General features: G+C 36.5%; 1 protein-coding gene across 14 annotated transcripts in view; it reads left to right on the forward strand.

The window, feature by feature from the left end:
• CPLANE1 (ciliogenesis and planar polarity effector complex subunit 1) overlaps positions 1 to 16,648 on the forward strand; it is a 173,225-nt gene that overhangs the window by 113,205 nt on the left and 43,372 nt on the right. For 10 of the 14 annotated variants that reach the window (XR_013764779.1, XM_079145730.1, XM_079145731.1 and 7 more), the window contains 2 exons: positions 886 to 970; positions 13,921 to 14,085. Coding sequence is in view for 11 of the 14 variants with exons in the window: in XM_079145730.1 (XP_079001856.1) it covers positions 886 to 970; positions 13,921 to 14,085 (250 nt within the window). In the remaining 3 variants the exon portion in view is untranslated. Of the gene's footprint in view, positions 1 to 885; positions 1,271 to 13,920; positions 14,086 to 16,648 lie in introns of those variants that run through there. The other 4 variants (XR_013764780.1, XR_013764781.1, XM_079145725.1 and 1 more) reach the window with 2 other exon arrangements.

Genomic DNA, 16,648 nt, shown 5'->3' on the forward strand with positions numbered 1-16,648 from the left:
GGTGGCTGTGGTAGGCAGCTGGGCAGCTGAGTGTGTCAGGGTCACCCAGACCATTTTTTCAGAATGTACTTGTGGCTCTCCTGACTTTAAGAGAAGTAAAGATGGCTTGGCATTTTGAACGAGTTTCCAGAAATTCTGATACAGCTTCCTTCAGTCCAAGCATGTCAGGATTGGAAGGTGAAAACTTTGTTGCTGTCTGTGGCATTTGTGTGCTTAGTGTTTGCCTTTGCTCTCCTGTTTTTGGATTCTGACAGTGTGACATTTACATACCAAAGAATTGCCACTAGAACAATTACATTAATAATTATAGCACAAACTTAGAGAAAATTTCAGAGGACTACTTCTGAAAACATTTGCTCAAGTTCATAAGTATTTAGTCTTCCAGGATGACTGCTTTGAAGGAAATAGCATTAATTCAAATGACAAACTTGATACAGTGTTTAAAATGAGGTTGCCCTATTAGGATGTATACATAAATACAAATATTTTGACTTGCCTAAAGGAAATAGCTCATAGGTCTAGAAGATGCAGAAGGATGCTGTGGTCAGGGTGCTTTGAAGACCTAGGTTGAAATCAGGTTCTTTCATTAAAAAAGTTGCTGAATCTCTCTGGGCCTGTTCCCTCGTTTATAAAATAAAGATTGTGTCTCATTGGTAGTTACAGTTCCTCTCATTCCAAAATTATATGAATCTATTTTTCTAAGCCTCTTAAGCTATAAATAATTTCTTACTCTTTATTCCTTTCAAGTAGCTCATATTGGATTTAATCCCATTTTTTTCATTTATCCCATCAATGCAGATGTTTCAAACTTACATAAAATTGTATATACTATTTTGAAGTGAACAAAGTATAAAACTTAGTTGTTTTTTATGTTTTTTCCTGCAGGTTGGACAAGTGGATCATATTGAATCCTCTTCTGTTCCTGAATACAAAAAAGCAGTAGCTTCAAAAACCATCGGCATTTCTGAAGGTTTGTAGGTGCTGTGGGACTGAAGCCTGGTTTTGGTTAACCTAAAAGAATAAGCACTGCTTCTTGGAATACGAGATTAGAAATAGTTTTCATATGTGAGCTGAAGCCATCAGCCCCCAGATGTTTTGAATAGGATTATTTTTGTTTTTTTGTGATTTTTTAGGATGGTAGAGAGAAACTGGGGAATGAACCCAGGACTTCCTGCATGCTAAGCATGTGTTCCACCACTGAGCTTTTCCCCCAGCCCCTGGGATTATTTTTGTAATAATATAATTGGCTTCCATTTCAAGGTCACTTTTTTTTTTTAATATTGAAAAATTATTTATTTGACAGATAACTTCTGAAATAATATAAATGACAATAACTTGTATATACACTAATTCAAAATATTTTCACTAAGCACCAAGTAGAACAATTTTCAAACTTTTTACCAAAAACACCTTTATCACATAAAGACTGCCCCGACTTACTTGTTTGTTTGTTTTAGAAAAAGGAAAAAGAAGTTTTATTGCTTTGCTAGGGAAGGAGAAACACAGGGGACTATCGTCCCAGAGGCTTTGATTCTACCAATCAGAGCTTCCAACTAGCATGAGATGACCAGGTTAAACCCTTATAATTTGAGTTAAAATATCTTAAAATCTTTAACCTATACCTTCGAATTGAGGGGATCTACTGGCCTCAGGCTGGGTAATCACAGGCCACAGGCCCACAAGCCAATATTTTTTCCCCCTAAGAGGCCAGTTACCTTCCCTTTAATACCCAGAAAGGGTATTAAGTGTGGCTCTCGGTCTTAGTTTCTGTGGATTTCACCTGCTGACTGCGCTGCAGAGTAGACCTTCGTGCCGAGGTTGCTGTTTGTGATTATCAGCTGAGCTGGAATTTGAGGCTCTTGCTAAATAGCCAAGCAGTGGTGAGGTGTTCAGTGTTTCATTTCATATTGGAAGAATGAAATTAGGGTAATTATGGTTTTACATTCTTTTTAGTTTGTTTTTTTCTGTGTTTATTTCTAGTAGTTTGTACCTGCTTTCTCTTTCTCATTCAGCCTTGTCAGCGGTGTGGTTTATTCAAAAAACCAGGTTTTGGATTATAAATTCTCTGTGTTGTTTCTTAATTTTCTTTTTCACTAATTTCTGTTCTTATCTTTATTATTTCTTCCATTTGGGGAAGTTAATTTGTTGTTTTTTTCCTAACTCTTTTATTTCCTAATATGTGCATTTGTGGCTGAACATATTTACATATGGACCTAGATAAGAGTGGTGGACATGCATGTAAATTGGTGTTTAAGTCCATACAACTAGCTCATAGAAAGAGTTTTTAGCTTCTAAATTTTACGCAATCTGCCCTGTGTTTTTGTGATCAATTTCCATTTTCCTCGTGTTGTGATTAGATGATGTGTATGACTTCTTAGATACTGTTAAAATTTCCTTTGTGGCCTAGTATACATAGTCATTTTTTTCTAAGTGTTCTACATTTATTTGAAGAGCATAAACATCATCTGTTGGTTGTATATAAGGTAAGTGTACAAATCTTCATTTAGTCAGGTTTCTAAATTATAATGTCTACATTTCCAATAACTTCATTTTTTGTTGATCATTGTTTAAAAATTTTTTTAGTTGTAAATGTACAAAATACCTTTATTTTATTTTTATGTGGTGTTGAGGATTGAACCCAATGCCTCACACATACTAGACAAGGGCTATACCACTGAGCTATAACTGCAGTCCTGATTATTCATTTTTCAGAAGAATACATTTGAAATTGCCCACAATCATTGTGGAATTATTTCTCCTGCTAAATTTGAAAAATTTTGGCCAGATGTGTTGGTGTACAACTGTAATCCCAGAATTTGGCAGTCTGAGGCAGAAAGATTGCAAGTTTGAGACCAGTCTAGGCAACGCAACAAGATCCTATCTCAAAAATAAGAAGGACTGGGGATGTGGCTTAATAGTAGAGCACCCCTGGGTTCAAGCCAATTATGACACACACACTCACACACACATACAAATTAGATAAATTTGCTTTATGTATTTGAGGCTTAAGATGAATTTAGTTCAGCAATGTTAAATGTTTTGTTGAGTTTTGTTTATCATTAATGATCCTCTTTGTACAGTTAATTTTTCCTAATACCTATTATACTCGTGTTCTTTTTTCTAGTACATCTTTTATGAATTTTTTTGCTTTTTTAAATTCCATTATGAAAAATGTCTAGTATACTTCATAGAAGATAGAATAGTATGATTAATCTTCATGTACCCAGTAATCAACTTTTAATGTTACCAACTCATGACTAATCTTTTCTTACCTATACCCTCACTCATTCTTCCCACCTTTACCTGGATTGTTTTAAAGCACAATTCAGACAGCACATTATTTTATCCATAAATATTTTACAAGTATCTCTAAAAGAAGAATTACCCATTTTTAGGCATAGGCATAATAATGTTTTTACTCCTTAAAAACAATATTTTCATATTAAGGTAAGCCTAATGAAGGTTCAAATGTTGCCAATTGTTTTATTTTTAAAACTAGTTTCTTTGTTCTAGTGAGATTCCAAGTAGGTTTGATAGCTTCAATGTAAGTCTCTTTTCACTTCCAGGTTCCCATTCTCTGTTGGTTTTTTTCCCTTTTGCAGTTTATTTGTTGAAGAGCCAAGGATGTATGTCTTGAAGTGTTTATCAGAATCTGTATTTTTCTAATTGAGTCTATGTGATGTCATTTAATATATTCCTTGCCCTGTTGAATGTTCTATAAATTGAACATTCCATTACTTTCAAGTTTGTAATTACATTGTGGCTGTGTCCAGCATATAACTATATTTTATTCCTTTAAGTAATTAGATAATCTGTTTCTTTAATTAGTAAGTATAATCAGTATTCATTTTTTGAATTCATTTTACTGCCATATTAATACTTGCTTCTAAAATCCTTTGTGCTTCCTATTTAGCCTGCTCCCCTCCCCAAAGTCTTGCCTCTGTTGCCCAGGCTGTACTCAAAACTCCTGAACTCAAATGATAAGAACCTTCCAAGTAGCTGGGACTCCAGGCATGCACCACTGTGCTGGGCTAAGGAGCTTTTTTTCCTTTATTTCCTTTCTTTCTTGCATTTATTTATTTATTTATTCATTCATTCATTCATTCATTCATTCATTCTGGGGGGGGGGTACCAAGGAATGAACTCAGGGGCACTTATCCACTGAGCCACATCCCCAGCCCTTTCTTTCTTGCTTTTTATTGGATTAAGTTATTACATTCTTCTCCCTCCATTGGTTCAGAAATTATATTTTTGATTTCTTTTCTTTTAGTGATTGTTTCATAACTGGGTTAAAAATAAAGGTAAATGTATCTACTTCCCAAATACAATAAGGATTTATGACCTTTAACATGTACTTGTTCTCTCCATATTCTCTGATACTGTTTTTTTTTTATTGTAAACAAATGGGATACATGTTGTTTCTCTGCTTGTACATGGAGTAAAGGTGTACCATTTGTGTAATCATAAATTTACATAGGGTAATGTTGTTTGATTCATTCTTTTATTTTTTTCCCTTCCCCCCCACCTCTCCCACCCCTCTTTTCCCTCTATACAGTCCTTCCTTCCTCCATTCTTGCCCCCCTCCCTAACACTAACCCTAACACTAACCCCTCCCACCCCCCATTATGTGTCATCATCCGCTTATCAGCGAGATCATTCCTCCTTTGGTTTTTTGAGATTGGCTTGTCTCACTTAGCATGATATTCTCCAATTACATCCATTTGCCTGCAAATGCCATAATTTTATCATTCTTTATAGCTGAGTAATATTCCATTGTATATATATATACCACAGTTTCTTTATCCATTCTTCAATTGAAGGACATCTAGGTTGGTTCCATACTCTGGCTATTGTCAATTGAGCAGCTATGAATATTGATGTGGCTGTATCTCTGAAGTATGCTGATTTTAAGTCCTTTGGGTATAGGCCAAGGAGTGGGATAGCTGGGTCAAATGGTGGTTCCATTTCAAGCTGATACTGTTTTTTTTAATAATCTAAATCTACACTGGTTTTAAACCCTCTCATTTAGTCTCCCTGTCTATTAAGTCAATGCTTATTTAGGATTTTTTTCAATGTGTCTATCAGTTTTTTTTGCCCACAGGTACTTTGTTTAAAATTTTTCTTTATTTAAATAATGTAAATATGTAAAATTAAGATACAAGTTTTGTGAAATAACACTTACCTTAACTGTACTCTGGCATTTTCTGTTCACTGTGTTGCCCACAGTTGCTTCTTGTATCCACTTTAAGAATTCAGTTTCTGTGGCTTAGTGGTAGAGTGCTTGCCTAGCATGTGTGAGGCACTGGGTTTTATCCTCAGTACCACATATAAATAAATAAATAAAATAAAGGTCCATTGACTACTTTAAAAAAAAATTTAAAAAAGAATTCAGTTTCCTTCTTTATTCTTTGATCTAGAGTCTGTGAGTGGTAAATTCTCACAGTCTTTGAAAGTAGTTTTAATTTTACTGTAATTTTTTTGTGGTAACTTATAACTGAGCTATAGAGTTCTGGGATTTTTTTTTTTTTTTTTTTTTTTTTTCGGTGCTGGGGATTGAACCCAGGGCCTCATGCTTGCAAGGCAAGCACTCTACCAACTGAGCTATCTCCCCAGCCCAGAGCTCTGGGATTCTAACTCTAGGATTTCCCTAAGCATTTTAAAGATATTATTCCATCATATACTGGCATTCCTAATAGCTGGGCTTATACTGTCTATGTGCTGTTAGTCTAACTGCTGTTTATCTCTGATTGCTTTAAAAATTTTTATTTATTTTGCTTTTTTTTTATAGCATGTCTAGATGTGTATTTCATCTTAATCTTTAATTTGAAGGTTTAACATTGGGAAATTTTCATCCATTATCTTTTGAGGTATTGCTTCCACCCCATTATTTTACTCTGTCTTATAAAAACACTATTAGAACAACAGAGACCAATAGAGTTTAGAAAGGGGATTGAGAGGGAGGGAAGAAGGAAGGGCTTAGGGGAGTACTGGGGAATGTAATCTACCAAATTATGATATGTCCATTTACTAATATGCCACAATGAATCCCATTTATATATAACTATAATACAGTAATCAAAATAATAGTAGAAGGGAGATCAGTAGAATAGAGCAGGCAGGAAGTGGGGAAGGAAAGAGGAGGCAGAATCACGACTTAACTCACTTTTCCCACTTCTGGCATATATCCAAAGGACTGAAAATCAGCATATTATAGTGATGGGGCCACATCAATGTTTGTAGCAGCTCAACTGACAATAGCTAAGCTATGAAACCAACCTAGGTGCCCTTTAACAGAAGAATGGATAAAGAAAATGTGGTGTATATATACACAATGAAATATTATTCAGCCATAAAGAAGAATGAAATTATGGCATTTGCTGTAAATGGATAGAACTGAAACTCTGATGCTAAGTGAAATAGGCCAATCCCCAAAAACCAGAGGCTGAAAGTTCTCTCTGATACGTTGACACTAACACCAGTGGGGGCAAGGGATGGGGAATAGAAGTTCACTGGATTAGACAAAGGGGAATGAAGGGAAGGGAGGGAAGTTATACTCCATGTATGTATAATATGTCAGAATATACTCTAATGTCATATATATCTAAAAAGAACAAATAAAAAATTGTTTTAAAAAGAAAAAAAAGATTGACCAAACTATGTTATGTACATGTGTGATTGGCATGCTGAATTCTGCTATTATGCATAATTATAATGCACCAAATAAAAAAACACTGGTATGTTGGACCTTCTCACTCTATTCCTTATTTTTTTAAGTACTCTGATAATTTTTGCCTCCTCATGTCTTAATGGTGTACTCATGGTGATTTCCTCAGGTTTGTTTTCTAGTTTGCTAATTCTCTGCTGTGCAATCATTGCTTTATTCACTTATTCCTTATGATTTTAATTTTTTTTTAATTAATAAAACCACCAGCTTTATTTGGATTTTACCACTATTTCCTTTGTCTATTACAGCATCCAATTCAGGGTGTCAGGTGACACTAACAAATCAGGTCTCCTTGTCTCCCCAATTTATTATGTATGTTAGAAAAGCACCACTCATATATTTTATACAGTGACCTGTATTTGGATTTATCTGATTTTTCTTTTCATATTGGGGATTGAATGCTGGGGTGCTTTACCACTGAGTACACCCCAGCCCTATTTTAAAATTAATTAACTAATTTATTTATATATTTTTGGTACTTGGGACTGAACCCAGGGGTGCTTAATCACTAGGTTTTTTTGTTTTTTTTTTTTTTGCAGCCTTGCTTTATTTAATTTTTTAAATTTATTTTTATTGTAAACAAATGGGATACATATTGTTTCTGTTTTTACATGGAGTAACAGCATACCATTTGCATATTCATAAATTTACATAGAGTAATGATGTTTGATTCATTCCATTATTTTTTTCCTTCCCCCCCACCCCTCCCACCTCTCTTTTCCCCCTATACAGTCCCTCCTTCTTCCATTCTTGTCCCACTCCCACCCCCCATTAAGTGTCATCATCCGCTTATCAGTGAGATCATTCTTCTTTTGGATTTTTGATATTGGCTTATCTCACTTAACATGATATTCTCCGATTTCATCCATTTGCCTGCAAATGCCATAATTTTATCATTCCTTATAGCGGAGTAATATTCCATTGTATATATATACCACAGTTTCTTTATCCATTCATCAATTGAAGGGCATCTAGGTTGATTCCATAGTCTGGCTATTGTGAATTGAGCCGCTATGAACATTGATGTGGCTGTATCTCTGTAGTGTGCTGATCTTAAGTCCTTTGGGTATAGGCCGAGGAGTGGGATAGCTGGGTCAAATGGTGGGTCCATTCCAAGTTTTCTAAGGAATCTCCACACTGCTTTCCAGAGTGGGCTGCACTAATTTGCAGTCCCACCAGCAATGTATGAGTGTACCTTTTTCCCCACATCCTCTCCAACAACTATTGTTGCTTGTGTTCTTGATAATCGCCATTCTAATTGGGGTGAGATGGAATCTTAGTGTAGTTTTGATTTGCATTTCTCTTATTACTAAAGATGTTGAATATTTTTTCATATATCTGTTGATTGCTTGTAGATCTTCTGTGAAGTGTCGGTTCATTTCCTTAGCCCATTTGTTGATTGGGTTATTTGTATTCTTAGTGTAGAGTTTTTTGAGTTCTTTATATATTCTGGAAATTAGTGCTCTATCTGAAGTATGAGAGGGAAAGATATTCTCCTACTCTGTAGGCTCTCTCTTCGCATTGCCGATAGTTTCCTTTGCTGAGAGAAAGCTATTTAGTTTGAATGTATCCCAGTTACTGATTCTTGCTTTTATTTCTTGTGCTATGGGAGTCCTGTTAAGGAAATCTGATCCTAAGCCAACAAGGTGAAGATTTGGACCTACTTTTTCTTCTATAAGATGCAGGGTCTCTGGTCTGATTTCAAGATCCTTGATCCATTGTGAGTTGAGTTTTGGGCAGGGTGAGAGATGGGGGTTTAGTTTCATTCTGTTGCATATGGATTTCCAGTTTTCCCAGCACCATTTGTTGAAGAGGCTATCTTTTCTCCATTGCATATTTTTGGCCCCTTTGTCTAGTATGAGAAAATTGTATTTATTTGGGTTTGTGTCTGTGTCCTCTATTCTGTACCATTGATCTACCTGTCTATTTTGGTGCCAATACCATGCCGTTTTTGTTAATATTGCTTTGTAGTATAGTTGAAGTTCTGGTATTGTGATACCCCCTGTTTCATTCTTCCTGCTAAGGATTGCTTTAGCTATTCTGGGTTTCTTATTCTTCCAGATGAATTTCATGATTGCTTGCTCTATTTCTGTGTGGTACGTCATTGGGATTTTAATTGGAATTGCATTGAATCTGTATAGCACTTTTGGTAGTGTGGCCATTTTGACTATTAATTCTGCCTATCCAAGAACATGGGATATCTTTCCATCTTCTAAGGTCTTCCTTAATTTCTTCAGTGTTTTGTAGTTTTCATTGTAGAGATCTTTTACCTCTTTGGTCAGATTGATACCCAAGTATTTTATTTTTTTTTAAGGCTATTGCAAATGGAGTTGTTTTCCTCATTTCCCTTTCAGCTGTTTCATTGCGTGCGCATAAAAATGCTGTAGATTTATGCGTGTTGATTTTATAGCCTGCTATTTTGCTGAATTCATTGATGAGGTCTAGAAGTTTTCTGGAGGAGGTTTTTGGATCCTCTAAATATAGAATCATGTCATCCGCAAATAGTGACAGCTTTAGTTCCTCTTTTCCTATTCGTATCCCTTTAATTTCTTTAGTCTGCCTAATTGCTCTGGCTAGAGTTTCGAGGACAATGTTGAATAGAAATGGTGAAAGAGGACATCCCTGTCTTGTTCCTGTTTTTAAAGGGAATGGTTTCAGTTTTTCTCCATTAAGAATGATGTTGGCCATGGGCTTAGCATAAATAGCCTTTACAATGTTCAGATATGTTCCTACTATCCCTATTTTTTCTAGTGTTTTCAGCATGAAGGGGTATATTGTCAAATGCTTTTTCTGCGTCAATTTAAATAACCATATGATTCTTATCCTTAAGTCTATTGACATGATGGATTACGTTTATTGATTTACGGATGTTAAACCATCCTTGCATTCCAGGAATGAACCCCACTTGATCGTGGTGCACAATTTTCTTAATATGTTTTTGGATACGGTTTGCCAATATTTTGTTAAGGATCTTAGCATGTATATTCATCAAGGATATTGGTCTAAAATTTTCTCTCCTTGATGTGTCTTTTCCTGGTTTGGGTATGAGGGTGATATTAGCTTCATAGAATGAGTTCAGTAGGGTACCCTCCTTTTCTATTTCCTGGAATACTTTGAGAAGTATTGGAATGAGTTCTTCTTTGAAGGTCTTGTAGAACTTGGCTGAGAATCCGTCTGGTCCTGGGCTTTTCTTGGATGGTAGATTTTTAATGGCTTCTTCTATTTCATTGCTTGATATTGATCTGTTTAAATCATGTATGTCCTCCTGGTTCAGTTTGGGAGGAGCATATGTCTCTAGAAATTTGTCAATGTCTTTGGTACTTTCTATTTTGTTGGAATACAGATTTTCAAAGTAGCTTCTCATTATGTTCTGTATCTCAGTGATGTCTGTTGTGATATTTCCTTTTGCATCATGTATTTTAGTAATTTGAGTCTTCTCTCTCCTTCAATTTGTTAGTGTGGCTAAGGGTTTATCTATTTTGTTAACTTTCTCAAAGAACCAACTTTTTGTTATGTCAATTTTTTGAATAGTTTCTTTTGTTTCAATTTCATTGATTTCAGCTCTGATTTTAATTATTTCCTGTCTTCTACTACTTTTGCTGTTATTCTGTTCTTCTTTTTCTAGGGCTTTGAGCTGTAATGTTAGGTCATTTAATTGTTTAATGAAGACTTTTAATGAACACTTTTCATTCTTTTCTGGAATGTGCTCCATGCAATGAATTTTCCTCTTAGTACCGCTTTCATAGTGTCCCAGAGATTTTGATATGTTGTATCATCATTCTCATTGACCTCTAAGAATTTTTTAATCTCCTCCCTGATGTTTTTTGTTATCCATGTTTCATTCAATAGCATATTATTTAGTCCCCAAGTGTTGGAATAATTTCCTTTTTTTACTTTGTCATTGATTTCTACTCTCAGTCCATTATGATCTGATAGAGCACAAGGCAGTATCTCTATTTGTTTGCATTTCCTAAGGGCTGCTTTGTGGCATAACATATGGTCTATTTTCGAGAAGGTTCCATGTGCTGCTGAGAAGAAAGTGTATCCACTCATTGATGGATGGAATATTCTATATATGTCTATTAAGTCTAGGTTATTGATTGTGTTATTGAGTTCTATGGTTTCTTTGGTTGGATTTTGTTTGGAAGATCTATCTAGTGGTGACAGCGGTGCGTTAAAGTCGCCCAAAATTATTGTGTTGTGGTCTATGTGATTCTTGAAATTGAGAAGGATTTGTTTGATGTACAGGGATGCACCATTGTTTGGTGCATAAATATTTACTATCGTTATGTCTTCCTGATTTATGGTTCCCTTAAGCAGTATGAAATGTCCTCCTTTATCCCTTCTGACTAACTTTGGCTTGAAGTCCTCTTTATGTGATATAAGGATGGAAATCCCGCTTTTTTACTGGGTCCGCGTGTGTGGTAGGTTTTTTCCCATCCTTTCACCTTTAGGCTGTGGATGTCTTTTTCTATGAGATGAGTCTCTTGCAGGCAGCATATTGCTGGGTCTTTCTTTTTAATCCATTCTGCCAGTCTATGTCTTTTGATTGATGAGTTTAGGACATTAACATTCAGGGTTATTATTGAGAAATGATTTGTATTCCCAGTCATTTGGCTTATTTTTGGTTTTTAAGTTGGCTTGGTTTCTCCTTTGAGTGGTTTTTCTCTAAGGTAGTTCCTCCCTTTGCTGACCTACATTGTTGTTTTTCATTTCCTCCTCATGGAATATTTTGTTGAGAACATTCTGTAGTGCAGGCTTTCTATTTGTGAATTCTTTTAACTTTTGTTTATCATGGAAGGATTTTATTTCATCTTCAAATCTGAAGGTTAGTTTTGCTGGGTATAGGATTCTTGGTTGGCAACCGTGTTCTTTCAGAGCTTGAAATATGTTGGTCCAGGCCCTCCTAGCTTTTAGAGTCTGGGTTGAGAAGTCTGCTGCTATCCGTATTGGTCTCCCCCTATATGTAATCTGATGCTTTTCTCTCGCGGCCTTCAAAATCCTATCTTTATTTTGAATGTTAGGCATTTTCATTATAATGTGCCTTGGTGTGGATCTGTTGTGATTCTGAGCATTTGGTGTTCTGTAGGCCTCTTGTATTTGATTTTCCATTTCATTCTTCAGGTTTGGGAAATTTTCTGATATTATTTCATTGAATAGGTTGTTCATTCCTTTGGTTTGTATCTCTGTGCCTTCCTCAATCCCAATAATTCTTAATTTTGGTCTTTTCATGATATCCCATAGTTCTTGGAGATTCTGTTCATGATTTCTTACCATCTTCTCTGTTTGGGCGACTTTATTTTCAAGATTAAATATTTTGTCTTCATTGTCTGAGGTTCTGTCTTCCAAGTGGTCTAATCTGTTGGTGATGCTTTCCATTGAGTTTTTTATTTGGTTTATTGTCTCCTTCATTTCAAGGATTTCCGTTTGGTTTTTTTTTGAGAATCTCTATCTCTTTGTTGAAATGATCTTTTGCTTCCTGCAGTTGCTCTTTCAGCTTATTGGTATTATCATTCATTGCCTGCATTTGCTCTCTTATCTCATCCTTTGCTTCGCGAATCATCTTAATCATGTATAATCTGAAGTCCTTTTCTGACATTTCTTCTAACATACTGTCACTGGATTCTATTACTATAGAATCTAGATTTGTTTGGATCATTTTCTTCCCTTGTTTTTTCATGTTGTTCATGTATCTTCCCCTCTAGTGCTGCAGATCTGGGGTATTGCATATTTCCCCCTATAGGCTTATAATGGCCCTATAGGTGTCCAAAACCCTTTCTTTAAGGGGAGATCAATATTAGCAGTACCGAAATCAGACACTATGCAATCCTAGACCAAATAGCCCCTATGGGGACAATAACATCATGTAAATAAGGGAGAAAGTGACTCTGAGGGAACAGGTAAACAGAAGGAAAAGAAAGCAAGAAACGTAAAGAAATAAAAACTTAAATTTTTTTTTAAAAAATGAGGAAAAAGAAAATCTACTGTATAATATTCATATACTAATGAAACCTCCCAGTATTCAGTAGCTTGATGTATGAGAGGTACCTGAGAATGAGTTTCAAGCCTCCAGCAGGCGTCTCAGGATGGGATTTGCCCCACCCGGAGATCGGAGCTACGGCTTCCAGGATTATCCAAGATGGCTGCTCTGGCTTCCAAATATGTTGGCAAATGGGGAGCTGCAGCTCAGGGGTGGACGTGGTCAGCTGGAGGTCCTGGAGACAGGATGCAGTTGGTCAGGCAGTGGTCCTGGAGGTCGGGTGTGTTTGGTGTGGTTGTGGGATCCAGGAGGCCACGTGCAATCAGTTGGTCTGGGTTCCTGGTGATAGGGCACAGTCAGTTGGTCTGGGGGTCCTGGCGGCAGGGAGCAGTCAGTTGATGTGAGGGCCCTAGAGGCAGGGAGTGATCGGTCGGGCTGAGGGTTCCTAGAGATGGGACTCAGTCAGTCCGGCCAGAGGTCCTACAGGGCCCGGCTGTTGTCTCAAAATGGCGGCAGCCACGTGTAATCAAACCTTCAGGTACTGTAACAGTGAACTTCCAGGCAGCAGCAGGCAGCTGGTTCTCCACTGGCGGTCTGCGGTCAATCTGCTGGCAGCTGTCCGACGATCGGGAGGTGAACCTCGAGCGTTGGGTGATGGATAGGGGCAAGGCAGGCGATGGACAGGTGAGAGGCAGGCAAATGGCAGATGACAAACGCCTGGCAGTGAGCAATCTGCTCTCAAAAAAGGTGTCGATATGTTGGCAGATTGCAGGTGATCACAGCAGACAAATGGGGTAAAGAGCTGGGGATCGATAAGCAGCAAAAACTGCCTCACCGAGAAACAGATATCCTCTACTTGAATCCGGCATTGGGGAGCGACAAGGAACGCAGCCTCCCTCTAGACTGCCATCTTGGATCTCATGATTTTAATTTTGATGACTTCATTTTTAACATCTATAATTTCTATTTCTTTTTTGAATCTATGTTCTCCTTTATTATGCTTTCTGTGCTTACTTAAATGTAATTGTTTTTTACATAAGAAAGTTTTCATTTTAAATTTCATGTTAAATTAATTCATTATACCATAAAAAGTGATCTGAACAATATGTTGCAAATGTCTGGTGTATTTGTGTTACCTTAGAAAGTGTTATCAATTATTATATTTTTCCATATGATTTTCCCCCTACCATTTTAATCGTAACATATTCTGGATTAGTGAATTTTCTGACTCACATGGATGAAGAAGATCAAAGTGACAGAGAGGAACCTTCAGAAGCTGCATTTTCAGGAACAGAAAATCATTCTAGTCAGAAAACCTGTGTGTTCCCTTCTGCTGATTCAGCTGTCAACCTTTCAGATGATCAGAATACTATATCACCTGGTAATGTTCTTCACTTTTTTCATTTATATACACTCTTATTTTCCATTATGTTTCTGAACTATGTATAGGGAATATAGTCATGAAGGATTTGTGAAGTCATTTCATAATATTTATTTTAGGGAGAAGAAAGTTAAAATTTGTACCATTCACATGAAGAACTTCATAAGATATGCTTCAACTATGTATTATATCTCTATGTGATGTATTCATGCTAAATATATAACAACTGGAATTACTGTTATTTTTACAAAAGTTGAGAAATTCAAACTGCCAATTGTGAGAACTTAAATTTTAACTGAGAACAAAATAGTGGTTGCTGTTTTTTGGGTCTCTTATCATGTGCCAGATACCACTGTTTTGTATGCATGATGCCTGGTTAAGCCTATGAAGTAGATATTATATTATCCCCATTTTATTGTTGAGGATATTGAGGCTTAGAAAGATTTAGCTCTACTTTTTGCTCCATTTCATTTGGAGGAAGTAATTAAAGTGTTATTTTTTAGACCTAATAAATACATTTTGTCTTATGAATAATAGGACCTTGTATTTATGTATTTACCATATAACCCACATTAAGATAGAAAAATTAAAATGTTTTTCTCTAGTATTATATGTATGGTTATAAGCTTGGAAGAAATCATATTACTATTTTTTAATAAAGTGAAGAATTTAGATGTCCTAATGGGTGTTTCCTCCAAAGTTGGCCTTTTGCATTATTAATCAAAAATAGTATAGATTTTCTCTTTTCCAGTTAACTTCCACTTCTTAGCATATTCTTCTGAGTATTCTTACTGGCAAATGTTTTTGGTAACAGCCATTAGATACTTAGGGATCAGCAGCACTCAGTTCTGTAATGTAAGACAGTTTATATTTAAACATGAAGCTGTTCATTTAAGTTTCACTCCTTGCCAGAGTGCTTTGGAGTCCTGCAAAAGGGCGTTGTCTTTTAGCAACAATGATGGAGAAGTACTAAACTTGCCCAGTTTTGGCAAGGTTTGCCCAGGTTTGTAGCTGCTGTGACTGAGAGCTTGTGGTCACTGATCACTTAACAGAAGGAAGAGCAACTTGTTACCTGTGTTTGATGACTAAGACTTCAGCCTTTAACCTGAGAGGTTACCAGCTTGACTAAGATCTTTCTTCCCTCATCCAGCCACTCAATGCAGGGAATGCTGATTCAGTCTTTCTTCATGAACAGGTCTACAGAGGCCACTCAAACACCAATAGAAAGTATCTCTTGGCTGGGTGTGATAGTGCCTGTCTGTAATCCTAGTGACTCCTGAGGCCAAGGCAGGAAGATCACAAGTTTGAGGTCAGCCTCAGTGAGACTCTGTCTCAAATGAAAAAATAAAAAAGGATGGGGGTGTAGCCCAGTGGTAGGGTACCCTTGGGTTCAGTCCCCAGTACAGAAAAAAAAAGTTTCTTTAATGGTCCTGTCTTCCAAGTAAGAACCTTTTCTCTTTACATTTATGTAAAGTATTTCCCTCTTAAACTTAATTGCTATTAAGAACTCTTAAATGCCCAGACCCTAAAAACAAAGGTAAAAATTCTTGAATTGGAGATTAATAAATAGAACAGGGGCTGGGGAGATAGCTCAGTCGGTAGAGTGCTTGCCTTGCAAGCACAAGGCCCTGGTTCAATCCCCAGCACCCAAAAAAAATAGAACAATATGTGCTCAAGAAAGCATATTAAAAACATGACTCATGGGCTGGAGCTATAGCTCCAGAGTGCTTGCCTAGCATGTGTGAGGCATGGGTTCAATCCTTAGCACCGCACAAAAGTAAATAAAATAAAGGCATTCTGTCCATATACAACTACATGAAAAGTCCATCTACAACTACAAGGAAAAATAAAAAACATGACTCAGGAAGCCAGGGCATGAAGATTACAAGTTCAAACCAACCTGGAAAACTTAGCAAGACCATGTCTCAAAAAATAAAAAAGGGCTGGAGATAAAGCTCAGTGGTAGAGTGCCCTTGGGTTCAGTCTCTAGTACTCCCCCCAAACACAACCACACACAGATAAACCCATAAACACACATACACAAAACCCACGTGGATGCCTAAGTCTGAGGAGAAGTTTGGTTAATCTTAATCTAATAAAATCTTTTTTAGGGGGGAGAGCAGGGGTACCAGGGATTGAACCCAGAGGTGCTTAACCACTGAGCCACCTCCCTAGCCCTTTTTCATATTTTATTTAGAGACAGAGTTTTGCTGATTAGATTAGGGCCTCGGTAAATTTGAGAGGTTGCCTTTGAACTCTCAATCCTACCTTAGCCTCCTAAACTGCTGGGATTACAGGTGTGTGCCACTGTGCTAGTTCTAACAAAATCTTAACAAGGAAACTTTTTTGAAAAGCGATGTCAGAACATTTTCCCTATATTAACTTAATTATCTTTCAAATTCAACATGTAGAAGCTTAAACAGATTGTTTTGCATTAGAGATATTTAGTTAATATTGGACAAGTCATGAAAATTATTCTTTGGATCCTATTCTTCCAAGTAAATATCTTCTTGAATTTAAATTAGATTTTTTCCAAGATGTGTAATTTATTAATGTTTTTTAT

This window comes from Sciurus vulgaris (assembly GCF_902686455.1).
Source record: "Sciurus vulgaris genome assembly, chromosome: 6".
NCBI classification, from domain to species: domain Eukaryota; kingdom Metazoa; phylum Chordata; class Mammalia; order Rodentia; family Sciuridae; genus Sciurus; species Sciurus vulgaris.